The 16919-nt window shown below is 34.6% G+C and overlaps 2 protein-coding genes across 5 annotated transcripts in view; one reads left to right on the top strand and one right to left on the bottom strand.

Moving 5' to 3' along the window:
- Positions 1-7284, top strand: part of LOC117107329 (cyclin-dependent kinase 8-like) — a 9752-nt gene extending 2468 nt beyond the window's left edge. For both annotated transcript variants that reach the window (XM_033248973.1, XM_033248974.1), the window contains exons 4-14: positions 452-598; positions 726-783; positions 1381-1512; positions 1783-1926; positions 2526-2586; positions 3101-3160; positions 3489-3567; positions 3681-3778; positions 3872-3962; positions 4612-4716; positions 5236-7284. In XM_033248973.1, the coding sequence (XP_033104864.1) occupies positions 452-598; positions 726-783; positions 1381-1512; positions 1783-1926; positions 2526-2586; positions 3101-3160; positions 3489-3567; positions 3681-3778; positions 3872-3962; positions 4612-4716; positions 5236-5406 (1146 nt within the window). In that variant the 3' untranslated portion in view covers positions 5407-7284. The remainder of the gene's footprint in view (positions 1-451; positions 599-725; positions 784-1380; positions 1513-1782; positions 1927-2525; positions 2587-3100; positions 3161-3488; positions 3568-3680; positions 3779-3871; positions 3963-4611; positions 4717-5235) is intronic.
- Positions 7285-7757: 473 nt separating this feature from the next.
- On the bottom strand, positions 7758-16491 carry LOC117107331 (caspase-8-like). Of its 3 annotated transcripts, none has more exons than XM_033248978.1 (7): positions 16439-16491; positions 15723-15817; positions 14789-14950; positions 12331-12550; positions 10819-10935; positions 9871-9980; positions 7758-9763 (listed from the first exon to the last, which is right to left on the bottom strand). In XM_033248978.1, exons 2-7 carry the CDS (start codon positions 15729-15731, stop codon positions 9650-9652), a joined length of 732 nt encoding a protein of 243 aa, XP_033104869.1. In that variant the 5' UTR covers positions 15732-15817; positions 16439-16491; the 3' UTR covers positions 7758-9649. The 3 variants fall into 3 exon arrangements, with proteins under 3 accessions (XP_033104869.1, XP_033104871.1, XP_033104870.1); XM_033248980.1 differs by having other exon boundaries at positions 10819-10929; positions 16439-16488; XM_033248979.1 differs by lacking the exon at positions 16439-16491 and adding an exon at positions 16278-16432.
- Positions 16492-16919: the final 428 nt, after the last annotated feature.

Genomic DNA, 16919 nt, shown 5'->3' with positions numbered 1-16919 from the left:
GTGTTGTCCGAAAGCTCTGGTTCTATTTCTGGCTGTTTACTTACGTTTACTTTTTAGCTGTTGCTTATTATTTTTGTATCTTTACTGAGATCCAGCCATTGTTTCCCACAGCATTGTTGTTTTCCAGTATTTTGCCTTTTAATCTATATATGTATATATATATATGTGTATGTATACAGTATATATGTATTAATTTTTGTTAATCAATTCTATAGATTGTATATATTTTAAAACTACCACTTTGAAAATCAGTGCAGTAGTACTGAAAGTGCCTACAGTATAATGAATAAATAAATCATCAACTACAGTGATGAATATAAATTTCAATATGGGTATTTTGTCCATAGCCTGATGTCCATAGAATCGCTACACAGTCGCTACAGCAGTTTCACTGCAATCCTAAGTCAACTTAGACAGCATTTAAAAAATGAAATTCTTCATTTCTTTACAGCATATCATCAAATTCCATCGAGCTAATAAAGGATCAAAAAAAGGATTTCCAACCACTGTCCCAGCAAGCATGACAAAATCTCTCCTATACCAAATCTTAGATGGCATTCGATATCTCCATGCAAACTGGGTACTACACAGAGATTTGGTGAGTAAAGGTTACCATCTATTCATTCAGAAGCTTGCAACTGTATGCTATGTTATATTTCATTATTAAACTATTTTTAGAGGGTTAAGGTTCATCATTTAAATTTATGATTTTTTTTTCTGCCCAGAAACCTGCAAACATTCTGGTAATGGGTGAGGGGCCTGAAAGAGGTTGTGTCAAAATTGGTAAGCAGTTGATTATTTGCCATTGAATTCATACTTAATATTTTTTTTTTATTATTAGTAAAATTAATATTTGATTTTTTTGTTGGGTTTGTATTGAGGGTACTGGAGGTGTCTTGTACCTGATTCACACAAGAAAAATGTTACACTGGATGTGTTGCTAGGCCTGAAAAACTTTTTCCCTGCTACATTGTGAGGAAGCATTTGTGTAAGATTAAGACTGGCCCCATGTAATATCCATAATTACCATAATCATTATGATTATGGTAATACCATTATCCACGTAATTACGATACTTGTGAATTTGTGAATGTAATTACTAGTGGATATTTGCCCTCGAAGACATTTGAAACATGCAATAAAATTGTATTAAATATAAGAGAAATAGACATCTGCAGACTGCAGATGCCTGTAACACTCCCAAGATATTTGTCATAGATCTATAAGCATGACTAGAGTTGTCTCCCTTTCTTATCCAACAGTAAACTGCTGCAGACTAATTGCCTAATTAATGGTCGACAAGAGACCCACTGTACCACTATGTGTTTGTTGATAGATTATATAATTACGTTGCAATCAGAGCTATTTTCTGTTTTCCAGCTGATATGGGATTTGCACGATTGTTCAATTCTCCACTTAAGCCGCTAGCTGACCTTGACCCTGTTGTGGTGACCTTTTGGTATCGAGCTCCTGAACTTCTTCTTGGAGCAAGACACTACACCAAAGCTATTGGTAACTTATTCAAAATAAAAATAATAATAGATGAAAAAATATGTTAAAATATAAAGTTATATAACATGTAAAACACAGGAGTAAACACTGGCTCTAGAAGGCAGAAGAAAGTATACACTCAAAGTAATGCAGCCATGTAAACCAAAAACACTTCCACAAAGTATAGTTGTACTTCCATAGTTAGTCTAATGTTTATATAATTATGATTTTTGGGGAATAGAATTGATATACATTAATTTTAAATCTTTCTATTCTATATTATTTTTGCAGATATCTGGGCAATAGGTTGTATATTTGCTGAGTTGTTAACATCTGAGCCGATTTTTCACTGCAGACAAGAAGACATCAAGACCAGCAATCCGTACCATCATGATCAGCTGGACAGAATCTTCAGTGTCATGGGGTTTCCACAAGGTCAGTAGTGTTCGTCAGTGGGTCCAAAAGGGTCATGTGTACAATCATTATGGTTTTTTTCCCCCAATGATACATTTCACTATCCACTTCTAGACCACTTTAGCAGATGAACATTAGGGGTGTCCACTCGTTTTTATTCCTTTGAAATCTGACATTAATGCTCTCTTTTTTTTATAATGGACGGTACCATTTGTGTTCCTGCACACTTTCAACATCCTTCTCCACACCAATATCTCAAAGGCTTCCAGCATATAGTTTTGAGAAATAAATTGTTGTCTTTAAGGTGATGACTTATTATTTTGATGCCTTCTGGGCATCCATCTTTCTCCTCCCACTCTTTCCCCTGTTGGCCAGATTCTAGTGCCACCACTGGTGAGCAAATCATGGCGCTTTCACTGGTGAGCATTCATAATTGATAATGGGATTGTAATGAATGCAGTTATGGTACCGATGATGATAATAATTATTGATTGTGATTATGTGAATGAAATAAAAAGTGTAATAAGTAAAATTAATTAATATAAAATTAAATTATAAAATCTAAATCATTTTGATTGAATCTTTACTTTTTGACCTTTTTAACATTTCTTTATGTTTAGATAAAGATTGGGAAGATATGAAGAAAATGCCAGAATACCCAACACTAGTTAAGGATTTCAGGTAATGCATTACTAATGCAACACTTCCAGTACAATGGTCTTGGTTCAATCCAGAAATACAATGTCAGAATTTCTTCACGACCAACTCTACTTCCCATGCCTTGTAATGATGGTGGGTTTGACAACAGATTATTATAGATCTGCAAGAGGCTCTACTCTTATGGTTTTGTTGGAACACAGGTCTGTGTCGAAAAATACTGCCAGGAAATAGAGGGCATCCTTCAAAAGAATGTAAAAGACATTTGTATTGAACTGTGCTGCATCTATAGAATGCTATTGTTTAAGTTTCAGGCATCCCCTATCTCGTAATAGTCATTTTTCAAAAGTCTCATTGCCTGCATACAAAATCAGGGCTGTTGGACCCTTTTGCAATTCTATACTCTTTGGCCTGACTATCAGAGCATCAAGCGTAACAGAGGATCTGCTCTTTACTTGCCAAGTTTTATAGACGTATTTATAGATGCAAATTATTACACAAGGAGTGTTTATACAGTGTACTTTCTGTTTCTTAATAGCCGTCCAACTAATAATCCTTCAAGTAGTAGTAGTAGCAGCAGTGGAAATGGTTCCAAACAGTGAGTAAACATATCACATCTTTTAATAAAACACTTGGGTGTTAAACTACAGTATATTGTTTATTGTCTATTTACTGTACGCATGAATCTGTATGGCCCAGCAGTTTCAATTTGGGCTTTCAACCAAGAGGTTTTCAGAATAATGAACACACAGCTTGTAATATGGCTAGTAATGAATTAAGGATTTTTGAAGTCAAAATCTTTAAATCAACAAAATTGAATTGATCTATCCCATTGAAAGTAGGTAACATATTATCATTTAAAATAAGCAATTCTATTCAGTATGTTTCTTTAGATACTTAAAATATTAAAATTTTATTAATTTTAGACTTACATATAACAGTGGTGGATTGGCGAAGTACATGGAGAAACATAAAGTTCAAAAAGATACTAAAGGATTCCATCTAGTAAGTAAACTTCTTTACCATATATTAGAAAAATACACTTTTATTATTAACTAAGCTTTCATAACAATAAATCTGACAAATATATACCTGTATTTTCATATATTTCTTCATAGCTTTCTAAATTATTAATTATGGATCCAGACAAGAGAATCACTTCAGAACAAGCCCTGGAGGATGCCTACTTCAAAGAAGAGCCAACTCCAACAGCAGAGTAAGTCACAGTCTTTCTAGATTCTGGGGCCTCAAAGTCCTGAAAAAACTACTACTATTATTACTTCTCACATTGTAACATTATATTTTTTAGTGTTTTTGGAGGTCAACCCATTCCATACCCAAAGAGGGACTTTCTTAATGATACTGAGGATGGTGATGATAAGTCTTCATCAGCAAGCAAGGTAAATAACTTGTAATAATAATTGATTAGCTTCGCCAATGATGCTGTCCTCCAGAGAGGCTATTATTGTATCAGCGTGCCAAGTCATTGTTAAAATTATTGTTAACATGATTTCTGAAGTTGGGGAAGCCTGCCTGGTTTTAAACTGGACAGAATGCAAGAAGGTGGTTGAGTGGTGGTGATATGGTGATGGTTGTAGCAATGATGAGCATAGTGGTGGTGGTGCTATTTTATAGAGGGCGACTCTTCCAGCATATCCTACAAGGTCGACTGATATTCAGGGGCACTCTTAAATGAAATAATGTGATGCTTATCAGTGAAGTCTCATTACAAAGCTTAGGAAGGGGAGATGGTTTTTAGTCAAGAGAAAAAACACTGAGCTCTCAGAGGATTTGAAGGCAAGCATCTTAACCTCTATGCTACATCTCCACTACAGAGTTTAAGTGTTGATTATGGTAATGGTGGTGGTTATGGTGGGAGCGGGTGGTGATGGGTTGCGATGGAGGGGATGATTGTGATAGTGGTGATGATCATGGTGGTGGCAGATTTGGTAATAATACTCTATAGGGATATTAATTAAAATAATCACCACCATCAATACTACTGTATATTAGTTATCCTCTCTACCTTTTGTTCTGTATTTACTGTAGGCTGCCAGCTCCAACAACCATGCAGCTAAGAGAATGCGTGTTTCTGGACAAACAGGCTCTTCTGGAAGTGGTATGGTACAAGGAGACTATCAAGGCCAGCAGAAGGTATTATTACTTACTTAATTATTTGAAAACCCTTTAATCAAAAAATATTAATAATAATAATAATTATTATTATTATTATTATTATTATTATTTTTAAAAAAAATAAATAAAAGTCTTAAATAGTGCATAGTAGAAGCAGAAGAATCATTTTCACTCACTGCTTCATTCTCCAGGACTTTGAAGCCCCAAAAGATAGGGGTTGCTGAATAAGCACATATAGGGGCTTTAGTGAAAAATGATACCTAGTTAGCCTATCCTACAATTTAATAAATAAATTAGATGGGAGATCAAGTTTTGCTAAATAACTAAACAAGAGGAGAGAAATATGTTGCAAAAATGTGTGTATACTATGATGTCATACAATACAGCCAGTAAAATGTTGACATTTAAGGGAAAAAAAGCTCATTTAAGGTAATAAGATATCTTACTGATTGTGGTTTTTGGTATTCTTTGTAATTTTAATATTGGTATAACACTGTTCATTCACTTTGAATATTTATTTTCCTTTTAATTATGAAGCATTTGAGTGGCTATCAGCAAGGTCGGTCTGCTCAACGCGAGCAAGTGCCCTCACAGTCCAAGACCGGCATAATGTACTCGTCCACCTCCACCCAACAACAATCAAACAGCGGAACATACCACTCACAGCAGCATCATCAACAGCAACACCACCATCAGCATAGGTATTGAAGTTATCAAGTACTAGTCTCACAATCCAGTCACTGACTAGACTTGTAATACAGTCACTCAAGAGTCGTCAATTCATATTACAGTATTGATGTATCATGTTGATCATGCTACTGGTAGAGACAAAGAGATGGACATGAATTTACAGACCATTCCTTTTACAAAAGAGTTACTAATACTATTACAGTAGTACTCTTTGCTAATATGCAGTGACTCTGAAGCCAAAAATAATGGGAGATTATTCTGTGAACAATTGTTTCAGTTTTGCCACTAATTACTTTATACTTCTGTTACCATTATTCTTTGTTGCAAAAAAATATTTGTGGATTTTTCTTGAACAGAATAATTGAACAATATAAGTTATCGTGGATAACTATTAACTGAAGTCAATAGTATGCCCTACTGCCTCGGTATTCATCCCACGGCCTGCAGGCCAACTCCGGCCCGCCAAAGACTTTGATCTGGCCCACGCGACATTGCTATAGACTGAATCATTTTCCCGTCTGATTTTCAGTCCACCTACTCTAGCACTGTTAACAAGAATCTGGGCTTTTGCCCGAGTGTAGCTCACTGTATATAGTGGCGTTGAGTATTGGCATGAAGAGAGGGAGACTGGTTGAGAATATAGGATTAAGTGAGAGGCGCTAATAATATGATGCAATTACTAACCATTGAAGGGAATTGTCAGTAGGCTCGGAGGTATGTCATTCTGTTGAAAACATTGTTTTGGAAACATATTTTTTACAGTCTGAGAGTGCCATTTCTGGCCATCTAGGAGTGTCCATTCTAAAATCTGTACTCACCTCAGCCATAACCATGGTGGGGCTGAGGTAGATGTGGGTCCTTTTTGGGGACGGCAGACTCCTTGTCAGGGAAATTCTGAGGCTGGCATTGTTTTTAACTACATGTACTTGGTAGGCCTACTTAAAGTGGTTTTTTTTTTTTCAGAAAATTTCAAGTGGTAGGGTAGGTGAACCTGGGGTGCAAGTTTTTATTTATCCTCCCACCCTCCCTATGCTACTGAATTTTCTCATTTTAACAACACAGGGCCTATCATATTTGATGATGAAACAAAAAGGGTACATTACAATAGGACAATAAAATATAATGGGTGGGGCTGATTGAACAAATTTGGAAGTACATACAGTACACAATATTATTTCGCTCCTGCCGCTGGTGTCAATAGATTCAAACTAGCAACCTGCTTAAAATTTTGAATACCCGGGCCCTACTGTATTTAACCACTAATTGTGCTGGGTAGATACCGAAACACCAGGCTAATTGTTAAATATCTTAATTGATAAGACCAGAGCTCTTGGAAAATAAACATGCATTTAGTTAGCATTAAAAATGAGCATGTTTAAAAAAAAATCTTATACTATCAAGGTGATTTGGATTAGACCTGATAAGCAAGCAAGTTTCTTGATGAAAATTGTATAATTCTACTAATACCATAATTTATATTGTATTATTATTATTACAGTATTTATTTTTAAAGGTTATTTGTACAAGGCTGTATTTATCTGATAGAATAAAATTATTCAACAAAAAGCACCATGATAGCTGAACTTCATCAACTTTTAAAATGTCACTATATAATGTGTAATTTCTTTCTTTGAATGACAAATGTAAAGTTGTGGCAACCATGGTGCTTATTGGTCTAATGCAAACATTGCAAAAGCAGGGTCGCTGAATTTGAGTATGAAGGCCTAGGGTAGTTTAAACAAAAATTGTACTAGTAATGTACAATAATACAGTAATGGAATTTAATGACTCAGTCTTAATTTGCAGGAGTGGAACGGGGTCTATAAAATAATTTTCTAGATTCATGTAAGCTCATAGAAGAGACAGCAAATGCACAAATAAATTTGGGCAAAAGTGTTTTCTGTAGTGTTTTACTTCTGTGTTCACTTAGGGAGTTACTAAAGCATTATCAGAATGAAATCAGATTTGTTTTTAATCGCAATCCAATAAATTCATACATACCAGTGGGGGCCCCAGGGGGAATTTCACAGATCGAGAGTCCTCAGCCCCTCCATGGTTGGGGCTGACGTAAGAAAATTTTTTCATTTTGGCACCACTAGGAGCTGGAAATGGCACTCTCGGACCTACATTTTGTTAAAACTTTCCCCTTTTTGCCATTTGATTGTTAATTTTGAAAATTTAAGGGGGCGTGGTCCACCTTGGCCCCCCCCCCCCCGAATCTGCCACTGCATACTCTCAAGAAAGACATATATTTGTGAAATATCCTGTGCAAATTTCCCAAGTACAAATTGTTAAACATGTCCTTTGTTTATATTAACTCTATGGGAGTTACACATCAAATGATACAAACAACATCAAGCGACAATGGGTTCCATTATATACATTTTATTCATCATGCAATTTTACTTAAATTGGTATAAACATTAGATTAGATTTATTCGGTGTAAACACCAAGGATAACCCACGAATGTCTGAAGAAGACTTATTTCCAATGCGGTCCTTCTGGTGGTGATTGGGCAGTACACCGGGAGACAATCCCCTACTCTTTTCCACAGAGTGTACTGTGTTCTTTAACGCACGTAAAATTAGAAATGCTCCTTTTGTGCTGCGCAGTAAAAGCATAGCCTTCCACGGTGTGGTTTTTCTCTGAGAACTGATAGGAGTTTGAAACCAGTCTTGCCAAATTTTTGTTATCGTATTATCAAACAATTTAATACACCAGTGATTATAATAATCACCAGTAATTATGCTGGTATTTAGCGTAAATTTCCATATTAGTGAAATATTAATTATGCCAATGAGGTATTAGCATATTCACACACGTACCAAAAACCTGTCTTCTTATTACCATCTTGTATTCTATAGAGTTTGAAACTAATCGGACTTGCCTAACTTTAGTTATTGTGTTAACTATCTTAATTTTCTTAATTGATAAAATATTAATAATGCAAATGAGCAATCAGCATATTCACAAACATACCTAAAACAATAGGCTATTGCTTTATCACCATATTGCATTGTGACAAGGTTGAAATTAATAAGACTTAACCAAACTATAGTTATTATGGTAACAGCTTAAATTACCTGATTAGCGAAATATTAATTATGCAAATAAACAATTAGCAAATTCACATATGTACCAAAAACAATAGGCTCCGTCTTCTTATTACTATCTTACATTCTGCCAAGTTTGGAAAAAATCGAACTTGCCAAACTTCCGTTATGTAGCCTACATTCCTGTACCTGATTAGCAAAATTTTAATTATGCAAATGAGCAATTAGCATATTCACACATGTATCAAAAACAATAGGCTCTGTCCTCTTATTACTATCTTAAATTCTGCCAAGTTGGAAACCAATGGGACTTACCAAGTTTAGTTATGGTAAAACTAACCTAAATTACCTGATTAGTGAAATATTAATTATGCAAATGAGCAGTTAGCATATTCGCTCATTCTGGGACATAATTACAAAAAGCACAAGGTCAAACATTAACAAATTCTTAATGTCCTAATATTGAATTAAAAAAATTTATTGATTTTATATACTGCATCTGCAAAAAAGAGTTGCATTTTGATGGAATAATATACACCTTATAATTTTATAAATGTACTGAATAGAAGGCCAAGTTAAAAATAGAAAGAAGCCATTTTAAAGTGTGGTTTGAGCAACTCTGTGTGTGCCAAACCATGGAGATAATTGGTCCTCAGTTAATTTTCCATGTTTTATGTGTAAACCATTGGTGCATAATTAAACACACACGAGCAGAATTTACTGAGTTGTTTGTACTACGAGTGTCATGGTCATGGATAAGAGATAATTAATTATTCATTTTTAAATATTCATATAACAAATAATCAACACTAACAGGGATCCCAAGCTGAAAGAAGCCACATCCGGGAGAGATGGTGAAATGAGCATCTATCTTTCACATAGTGATACCCATCGCCAGCTGACTCCCAGGGACAATTGATTATTAAAGTAGTAAAAACATGTAAATATCATGAACTTGCAGGAGAATGGTTACTTGCTGGGAGTGCGACAGGCCATTTCGATTCTTGGGACCTCGGACCATATTAATAGTTAGGGAAACAAGCTTATAGGAGTTGGCTCAGGTTGGAAGATTCTGCAGAGCCTTTGAAATCTACGCAAACTCATTTATGTTCAATATAAATTATAATAATATAATGTAATACTGTATGTATCTAATTTTTTGTTGAAAAATTCATGTTTCTTTTTTTCATCTTCCGTCTTATGTAATTTAAATTTGCTCCTTAAGATACAATGTTTTCTTGAGGAAGCCACATACCACTGGCTGTTGCATGATAGTTTCCAAATTATGACTTCCTTTAAAGTTTGAAACTTCATTTTTAACCTTGAAGAGAAAAAAATGTTTTTAATGTCAACATAAAATTCCAATCAATATTCAATATCATAGCTATGAAACATTTATTAGATTGGAAAACAGTATCAAACTCATACCTTCGTCATTAGTATCTCATAGTCATTCTTGTCTGCCGCTTGTCGAAAAACTTTGTCTATAGCTTGAATAAAAACTGAACCACTTTTCTTCTCCCTTATTGAAACGCAACCTGAAAATGAGAATGAAACCTAAATTATGAAGAACCAATAACATGGATCACCACTGTTATGTAACTGAACAATTTTGGGTTTAATCAGTGGCAGATCCAGCGATCAGAAAAAGAGGGACTTTTACGAACTGAGGGTACGTCCAGACCACGTCAGCCCCACCAGAGTTGGGCTCCCCTTTAATGCGCCCCTGTTAATTAACAAGAATACAAGTTACAAACTTATCTCATTATTAATATATGGTGGAAGTCTAAATGTTTATTGCTACCATGTAAACACAATTTTTGTTCATCCTTTGTGATATTGTATTTCTGTATATTAGCTTCTGATTTTTAGTTTAGTTTTTTTATTTCTGTTAGTACCCTTTTATAATTATTTTTATGTAGATGCGTGACAGGAATACCAGTAGTGGAGTTGCTGGGGGTCTGGGATACAGAATGTTGACATTTCCATAATGAATAATTGTATCAATTTTATTTTTGGTTTTCTTTAAGTTGTTCAATTAACAAAATAGTATGTTAATTTCAATTGTTTAAATTTTGCTTCTCCTACACAGACTTGTATAAGAACAACTCTAGTTGAAACAAGTTTTTCCGTGTTAAAATATAGCTTATTATTATTATTATAACAAGTATGTTCCCTGTAATATTGTGTGAATTGCATCAATGAATTACGCTCAAGTAGGCTAAAACCCACTCTCATTTCTAGGTTCCAAGATATGCCACTAATGACTGGACCCCATGCTGGCTCTACCTGCAGTAGTGTGATGAGTCAGTTGATGGATGAAAATGAAATAATAATATTAAAACATAAAAAATTGAAATGGGTTGGATAGTATACCGTAAGTGGTGGAATAAGCAATGTAGGTATCTTCATTACGTGGAAATACTGGATTTTCTTCTTCAATGTAAGATTGTTGTGAAGTATCCATACATACTTGTATGCCATCTCCTGTTTCTTATTAAAGCAAACAGTAATATAATGGTTAACTTGCATTTATAAAATTTAATGTTTTTGCTCGCATTCCTCTTTTATACTTATACATTTCATAAAATTTATTGGCTTACACTGGGCTTCTTCAGTGAGATACACGAAGGATAACCCATGAAAGTACGTACCAGTGGGGACCTTGTTGTTCTTAATTGGACTGAACCCTGGAGGGAGACAATCTCTTACTGTTTTCAAAAAAGTGTACAGTAATATGTTCAAATAAATATGTACATGGGCCATATGGCAAAAGGGACCAACGCTTTAAACATCTCATCTGAGACAGTGTGCTTTGAACCTTGCATTTCACCTTCCAGCTGAAACAAGGAGAACACTGATGGCAATTGAACCAAGGAGCAATGATCTCCAATGTTCAGCATGCACAGAGGGGCTCAAACCACCAACTGAGCTAATTATAATAGTAATGATTCATTTTTTAAAAAAAGTTATGTACTTCACATCTTACATCTTTTTTTTTAATACATAATTTTTATATACTTTCTACAAGTATCTCTTTTGAGATACAACTTGCTATTTTTTCAAGCCTAGTGACTGTTCACCTACAGATATCTCTGGTCGTCTCATCCATGTGCTGCTAATTGTGATTTTTTAAATTTTTTTTCATTTGAACCATAATGAGGGTGGACCATCCAGCAGAAGCTGATCATTTGGGACTGAATAAAGTTGGGACTGAATAAGGCTTGAGATAAGCCCGCCTCAACATTAAGCCCGTCTTAACTTTGCCGGGCGTTCAGACTAGCAGGATTAGCCAAGCGCGAGAATTTGCATAATAATGAACCATAACCAGGAAAATGTCTCAAAACATTGCTCGCTAAACGTACGCTCGCTCACAGCATACATAATTGAATGCTAATTGGTCATTTTGTTACCTGAAGTCATTGCAAGACCCCCGCAACGATTAAAGCCCGGCTTAGAAAAGTTAAACACAGTGGCACGCCAGGTCTAGTTACTATAGGAACACAGCCCGGCTTGAGATAAGCCACCCTGTTCTGATTAGCAGATTAATAAACCCGGTGAGTTGAGCCGGGTTTATCCACCTTGTCTGAACTAGGCCATAGACTATTTTATTTTGTATTTTATTTTGTATTAGATTCGTCCTTTATTACGTTTCTTACCAATTATCAGTAAAGCCGACTTCAGAACTGGGGTAACATATTATAAAAGTGGAACTGCATGAAATTTAAGAGGCTTTCATAATAACAATAACTCGGCCAACATTATTGCTAGCAGGTAAGCAGTGAACAAGTGTAGCCAGCGAGCTTCTAACTTGATGATAATAATTATGAATATATAATAATTAAAATACATAAATCAAACAATTCAGTTAAATATGATATTACTTACTTCCTCGACAGGCTTGTATAAAGATCAACTTTGGTTTGCCTTTCATCAGTGGACAATTCTCCTCATTAAATATCTTGAATATAGTAGGATAATCTAGAGTTTTTTTATGTTGTCCTAACAATCCATCTTTGCCTCCATGGCTCATTAGCATGACAACCAGACAACCAACAGATTGCCAACGTGCCCTCCTGCTAAATACTTTCATTTTTTTTATCATTTCCTAAATTAGAAGTAAAAAAAAAATCTGGCGAAGATAATGAGGAGTACCATATTTATTTGATTAATGCTCCAGGGGGTTTATTGTTAAGAAGGTGGGGGGGGGGGTGTGGAGTCTATTTGAGGGATTCATTTTTTTGGTGTAAAATGGATACATATAATAACGCATATAAACGACCCTTAATTTCACTGTAAATATGGAAATACAACACATAATTAGTCAAAATGTGTAACTGTGTTATATGATAAAGATTTATTGATCCCAACCAGGTTAGAAAAAATGTAATTTTACTGGAGTAGAAAGAACATTAATAGAATGTGTTGAGAATGATGTTGCTTCCATTAGATTTATTTACAGTTATTTAGGGGAAGGGAGGGGGGTGTTTATTCCAAATGAGGCTCTAGAGGAGGAAGTTTATTCAAATAAATATGGTAATATTGATTAGGCCCTGTCCAGACTATCAAATTTAAAAATAAAAAACTGTTGTATGCCCATATATAGTCATGATGTGCCTATATATGGTCATGATGTGATGTCATCATGACCATATTTAGGCATGTCACAAGTTTTTGTCAAATAAAATTTATAGTCTGGACAGAGCTTTAGACATCAATCATTATGTCATCATTTTCATTTCCACATAAACACTAGGGCGGATCCAAAGATGTCCCAAAGGAGGGTCGACTGAGAGACAACACTACCCTAGTGGGGTCTGGGGCATTCCCCTGGGAAATCTTTGCTTTGAGGCGTTTTGGCGTATCAATAAATTGTTTTTCTTTCTTTTTTTGTTCTTTTTTTCCTGTCAAAAAGGGTAAATCTGCCCCTGCCTTAGTAAACACCTAATGGATAGAATGTATAGAGTACTACACTGTTGCGTCACGATACCATGTGATACTACTCCGTTGCTATCAGCGACAAAAATGCGTTCAACGGGATCCATTTTCCCCACTGACAAACCATTGATCCCAATTCCTAACGTAATTATTAAGATGTTGTATCTTAATTCTTCTTTGTAAATTTTAATGATGATTAAATGTGTGTTCAATAAATAATATAATGCAAGCTTTTGTGTTTTAGTACATTTTGATTGTAAATTATTAGGTTTTGAAATGCCTATTCCAGAAAGTCTATTCCAAACCATTTAGATTATGAAGTCATTCAGGCATAATGGATGGTAACCAATGTCTGGTTGACAACAAAGGGCACCACCTGGTGTTGTGATGACACGACTGTTGTACTCTATACTGTAAGTATCTTTGTGACTCAAGTGCAAAAGTTTAAAGATATTGTTTACACCAACTTTGAGCTTTACCACCCGAAACAGCAAACAAACAACAATACAATACTCACTTTATAAGTCAATCATCGTACTAATAGCGCTCTACACAACTAAGACTCAAAGTGCTTCTCCACATTAATACCACAGATATTGGAAATATACCAATAGAGGGAGTAATCCATGGGGCTACTGTAGTTTGCCACAATATTACATGTATACAATAAGCCATTTCGTAGTCTGATCTGTCCATGCTTGTATCCAAGGTCAATCGACATAACCAAATTTAATTTATTTTTATTTATTTTATTCAGGTATAAAAGAATACAATACGTAGCCACAGGCTAAAATTATTGCATTTACAAAAATATAAATTTAAAAAATTATGAAATTGTACAGAAACAATAATATATGTATTTACAAATCAAAAAAGAATATTTCCAAATTACATCAAAATTTACAGATGTATTGTCCCAGGCTAAATACCAAAAAAATTATAAAAATATTTTTTGAAATTAACTTGCCTATTTTGAAGTAACATAAAAGTTATCAACTTGAACATAGAAATTAGTGTATTTAAAAAATGTCTACCCATCAGTTTACAGCGAAAAATGATAGAAACACTTCCTGGAAGTGTTATATTATTTTTATTATAATTGTTTGGTTTAAAAATCAATGAGCAAGTTTATTTCAAAATTATTTTTTATGATTTTTTGACATTAGCAAGGGACAATACATCTTTAAATTCAAAAAAAAAAAGCTCATTCTGTAACAACCAAAAATTTGGCACTCGGGCCCCGCAAGCCAATAGGGCATTGGTCCCAAGAAGACAGGCAACGAACTGGAGATATGTCAGATAGCATAAGTCTGAGTTGACTGTGGAGGAGTTTGTTTAGGACCGAGTTAAACGTTACCTGAGCAGTAAACCATCGCTTTAAAAATATTAAAAGAATGCATTAAATTACCTCAGTACTTAAATCTGTGTGAGTGAAAGGCAAGAAGCCAAACTCGATCCACATTTCCTTCATGCATGCAACGTCTCTTGTTGAGCCACACCTGTCTTCTGAATGGTTGTTTATTATTAATACCATACCTTTGATTTCAGATGACATATCATATTGGCGGTCCTGTTGGAGAACAGTAATGCCATTGAATAAACCATTCAGTAGAAAGAAAAACTAAAACAAAATAATCTTTATTGTTTTTTTAAAAATGATGGAAGCAATCATTTTCAATGCCAAAAATACTAAGAAATATAACATTAAAATTAGAATGCTGTAATTGTAAGGTGAAAACTATTAACTTATTCAAAAATACTGTATATGAATTGTAAATGCTAAAAAGAATATGAAAACAGGGTGGAGAGATGACACAAATACCAGGCACACTATGGTGCAATAGTATATCTGAGTGCAATGGAAAGAATATTGTTAAAATTCACCTTGTTGGATAGAACATTCCATCTTCAATTAATGAAAATATTATTTCTATTGCACATACAAAACTTCCATTACTTGTTTTATTATATACCTAAAATTCATCATTGTCATTTGATATTTTATGAAAAAATAAATCAAAATATATCTAGGCATCTATGGCTATTCAAACAGAGTGTTACAAAGTTTAAATGGGACCACCTTTCTCACCCATGATTGACCTATTGGAAGAAATGCCTGTCAGCAAGCAATGGAACAAAGATGACAGCATGGTAAAAAAAGATTCTTTTACCATTAATTATATAAATACAGTCAGTGTCATGTGATATTAAATCCGCCAATCAAATGACAAAGATATATTTAAAAAGGCAAAAGATGGAAAAGCAGGAGAGCAGAAATAATATTAATTAAATAATAATAATAATAATAGTAATTAATAATAATAATTTTTTTTATACAGTACCTCTGCCATCTTTAATATCTTGCAGTCAATTAACCATAAGTATCCAAGTAGAAAATAGATCAATCCAAATTTAGGCTTAGTGCACTTACTAGGGACTTAAAACAATGCATTTTAATTTGCAGGCAAATAATACATGCAGACATTAAAAATTTAAATAAAAATGTATAAAAGACATTAAAAAAAACAAATTCACAATTGAAGTTTATTAACACTAAATACACACAATATTATGCAGTAATTACGATTCCGCGCACCTACTGTACTTTCCAAGCGATTTTATTTTCCACGCAAATTTGAGCTGGTTTGACTAGGAAAAATTGGTGCGCAGAATCGTAACTACTGCAAAATACATTGTTTATAAATTAAGATTAGGTCAAAAGCCTATTTTTCGCCAAAATCTGCGCGGAAATCGGCCCTTATTTTGCGAAATGCGCGGACGGATTTCTAGGCCAAATTTTTGCCTTGGGGCTAGCTAAAAAGGGCCATCCTACTAGTAGTGCAACCCAAATCATCCAGCAAATTAGAGCAGACTAAGCTAGTCGCCCTAGGTCCTACCTGCTTGGCAGGAATCGCCTGGTGTTAACCGACACTACAACCGGTCATCGTTTATTACTGATCATGTATAACATTCTCTTATTCATTCAAAAATGGCTTATGTAGGCCTAGACGTTAACATTGCGATATTCCCCCAAACAAATTCTGAAGTTTTGACTTACACTGACATGTTTATTAAGTACGAACTTCCTTCTCTATGTAAGTTGGAAATAACGTCACAATATTATGCTATAAATAGTCTTTGGTTGACACTTCTCGCCACAGTCGTTCGAAACGCGTTTCCAAAATTCGATATTATCAGTGGCCTACTCATGTATACAGAACAATAACGTCTCAATACAAAGTAAACAATCGATTTGTTTAATTTAAGCTCAACAGGATAGTGTGGCGGATTCGGCCAAGCAGTCTCAGTCTAGTCTAAGTCCTGCGTAAGTAAGTCTGTCGGACACGCCGTCAGGTAATACGGATCGACTATTGAATAAACTTTAAACAAAATGAACGGAGTTTCTCATAGCATTTATTGGGTCAATAAAACTGGTACCATTATCAACAACAAATACAATGTCATATATGCGGAGCACACAGCAGCCGCCGACCGGTTCCCGTTAACACCGGAATTAAACTATAAGTAGGCCTGTCCCT

Source organism: Anneissia japonica, unplaced genomic scaffold, assembly GCF_011630105.1.
Source record: "Anneissia japonica isolate Jap-2015-1 unplaced genomic scaffold, ASM1163010v1 scaffold288075_len254835_cov185, whole genome shotgun sequence".
NCBI classification, from domain to species: Eukaryota; Metazoa; Echinodermata; class Crinoidea; order Comatulida; family Comatulidae; genus Anneissia; species Anneissia japonica.
This window is presented reverse-complemented; position numbering and strand designations above follow the sequence as displayed.

What these genes read in the sequence shown, in the direction of transcription:
- LOC117107331 (XM_033248978.1), bottom strand. An exon ending in ACACAGATTTAAGTACTGAG is followed by an intron (nt 12,551 to 14,788) that starts GTAATTTAATGC and finishes CTTCTAATTTAG; the next exon opens with GAAATGATAAAAAAAATGAA. An exon ending in TGCTTATTCCACCACTTACG is followed by an intron (nt 9,981 to 10,818) that starts GTATACTATCCA and finishes TCTCATTTTCAG; the next exon opens with GTTGCGTTTCAATAAGGGAG.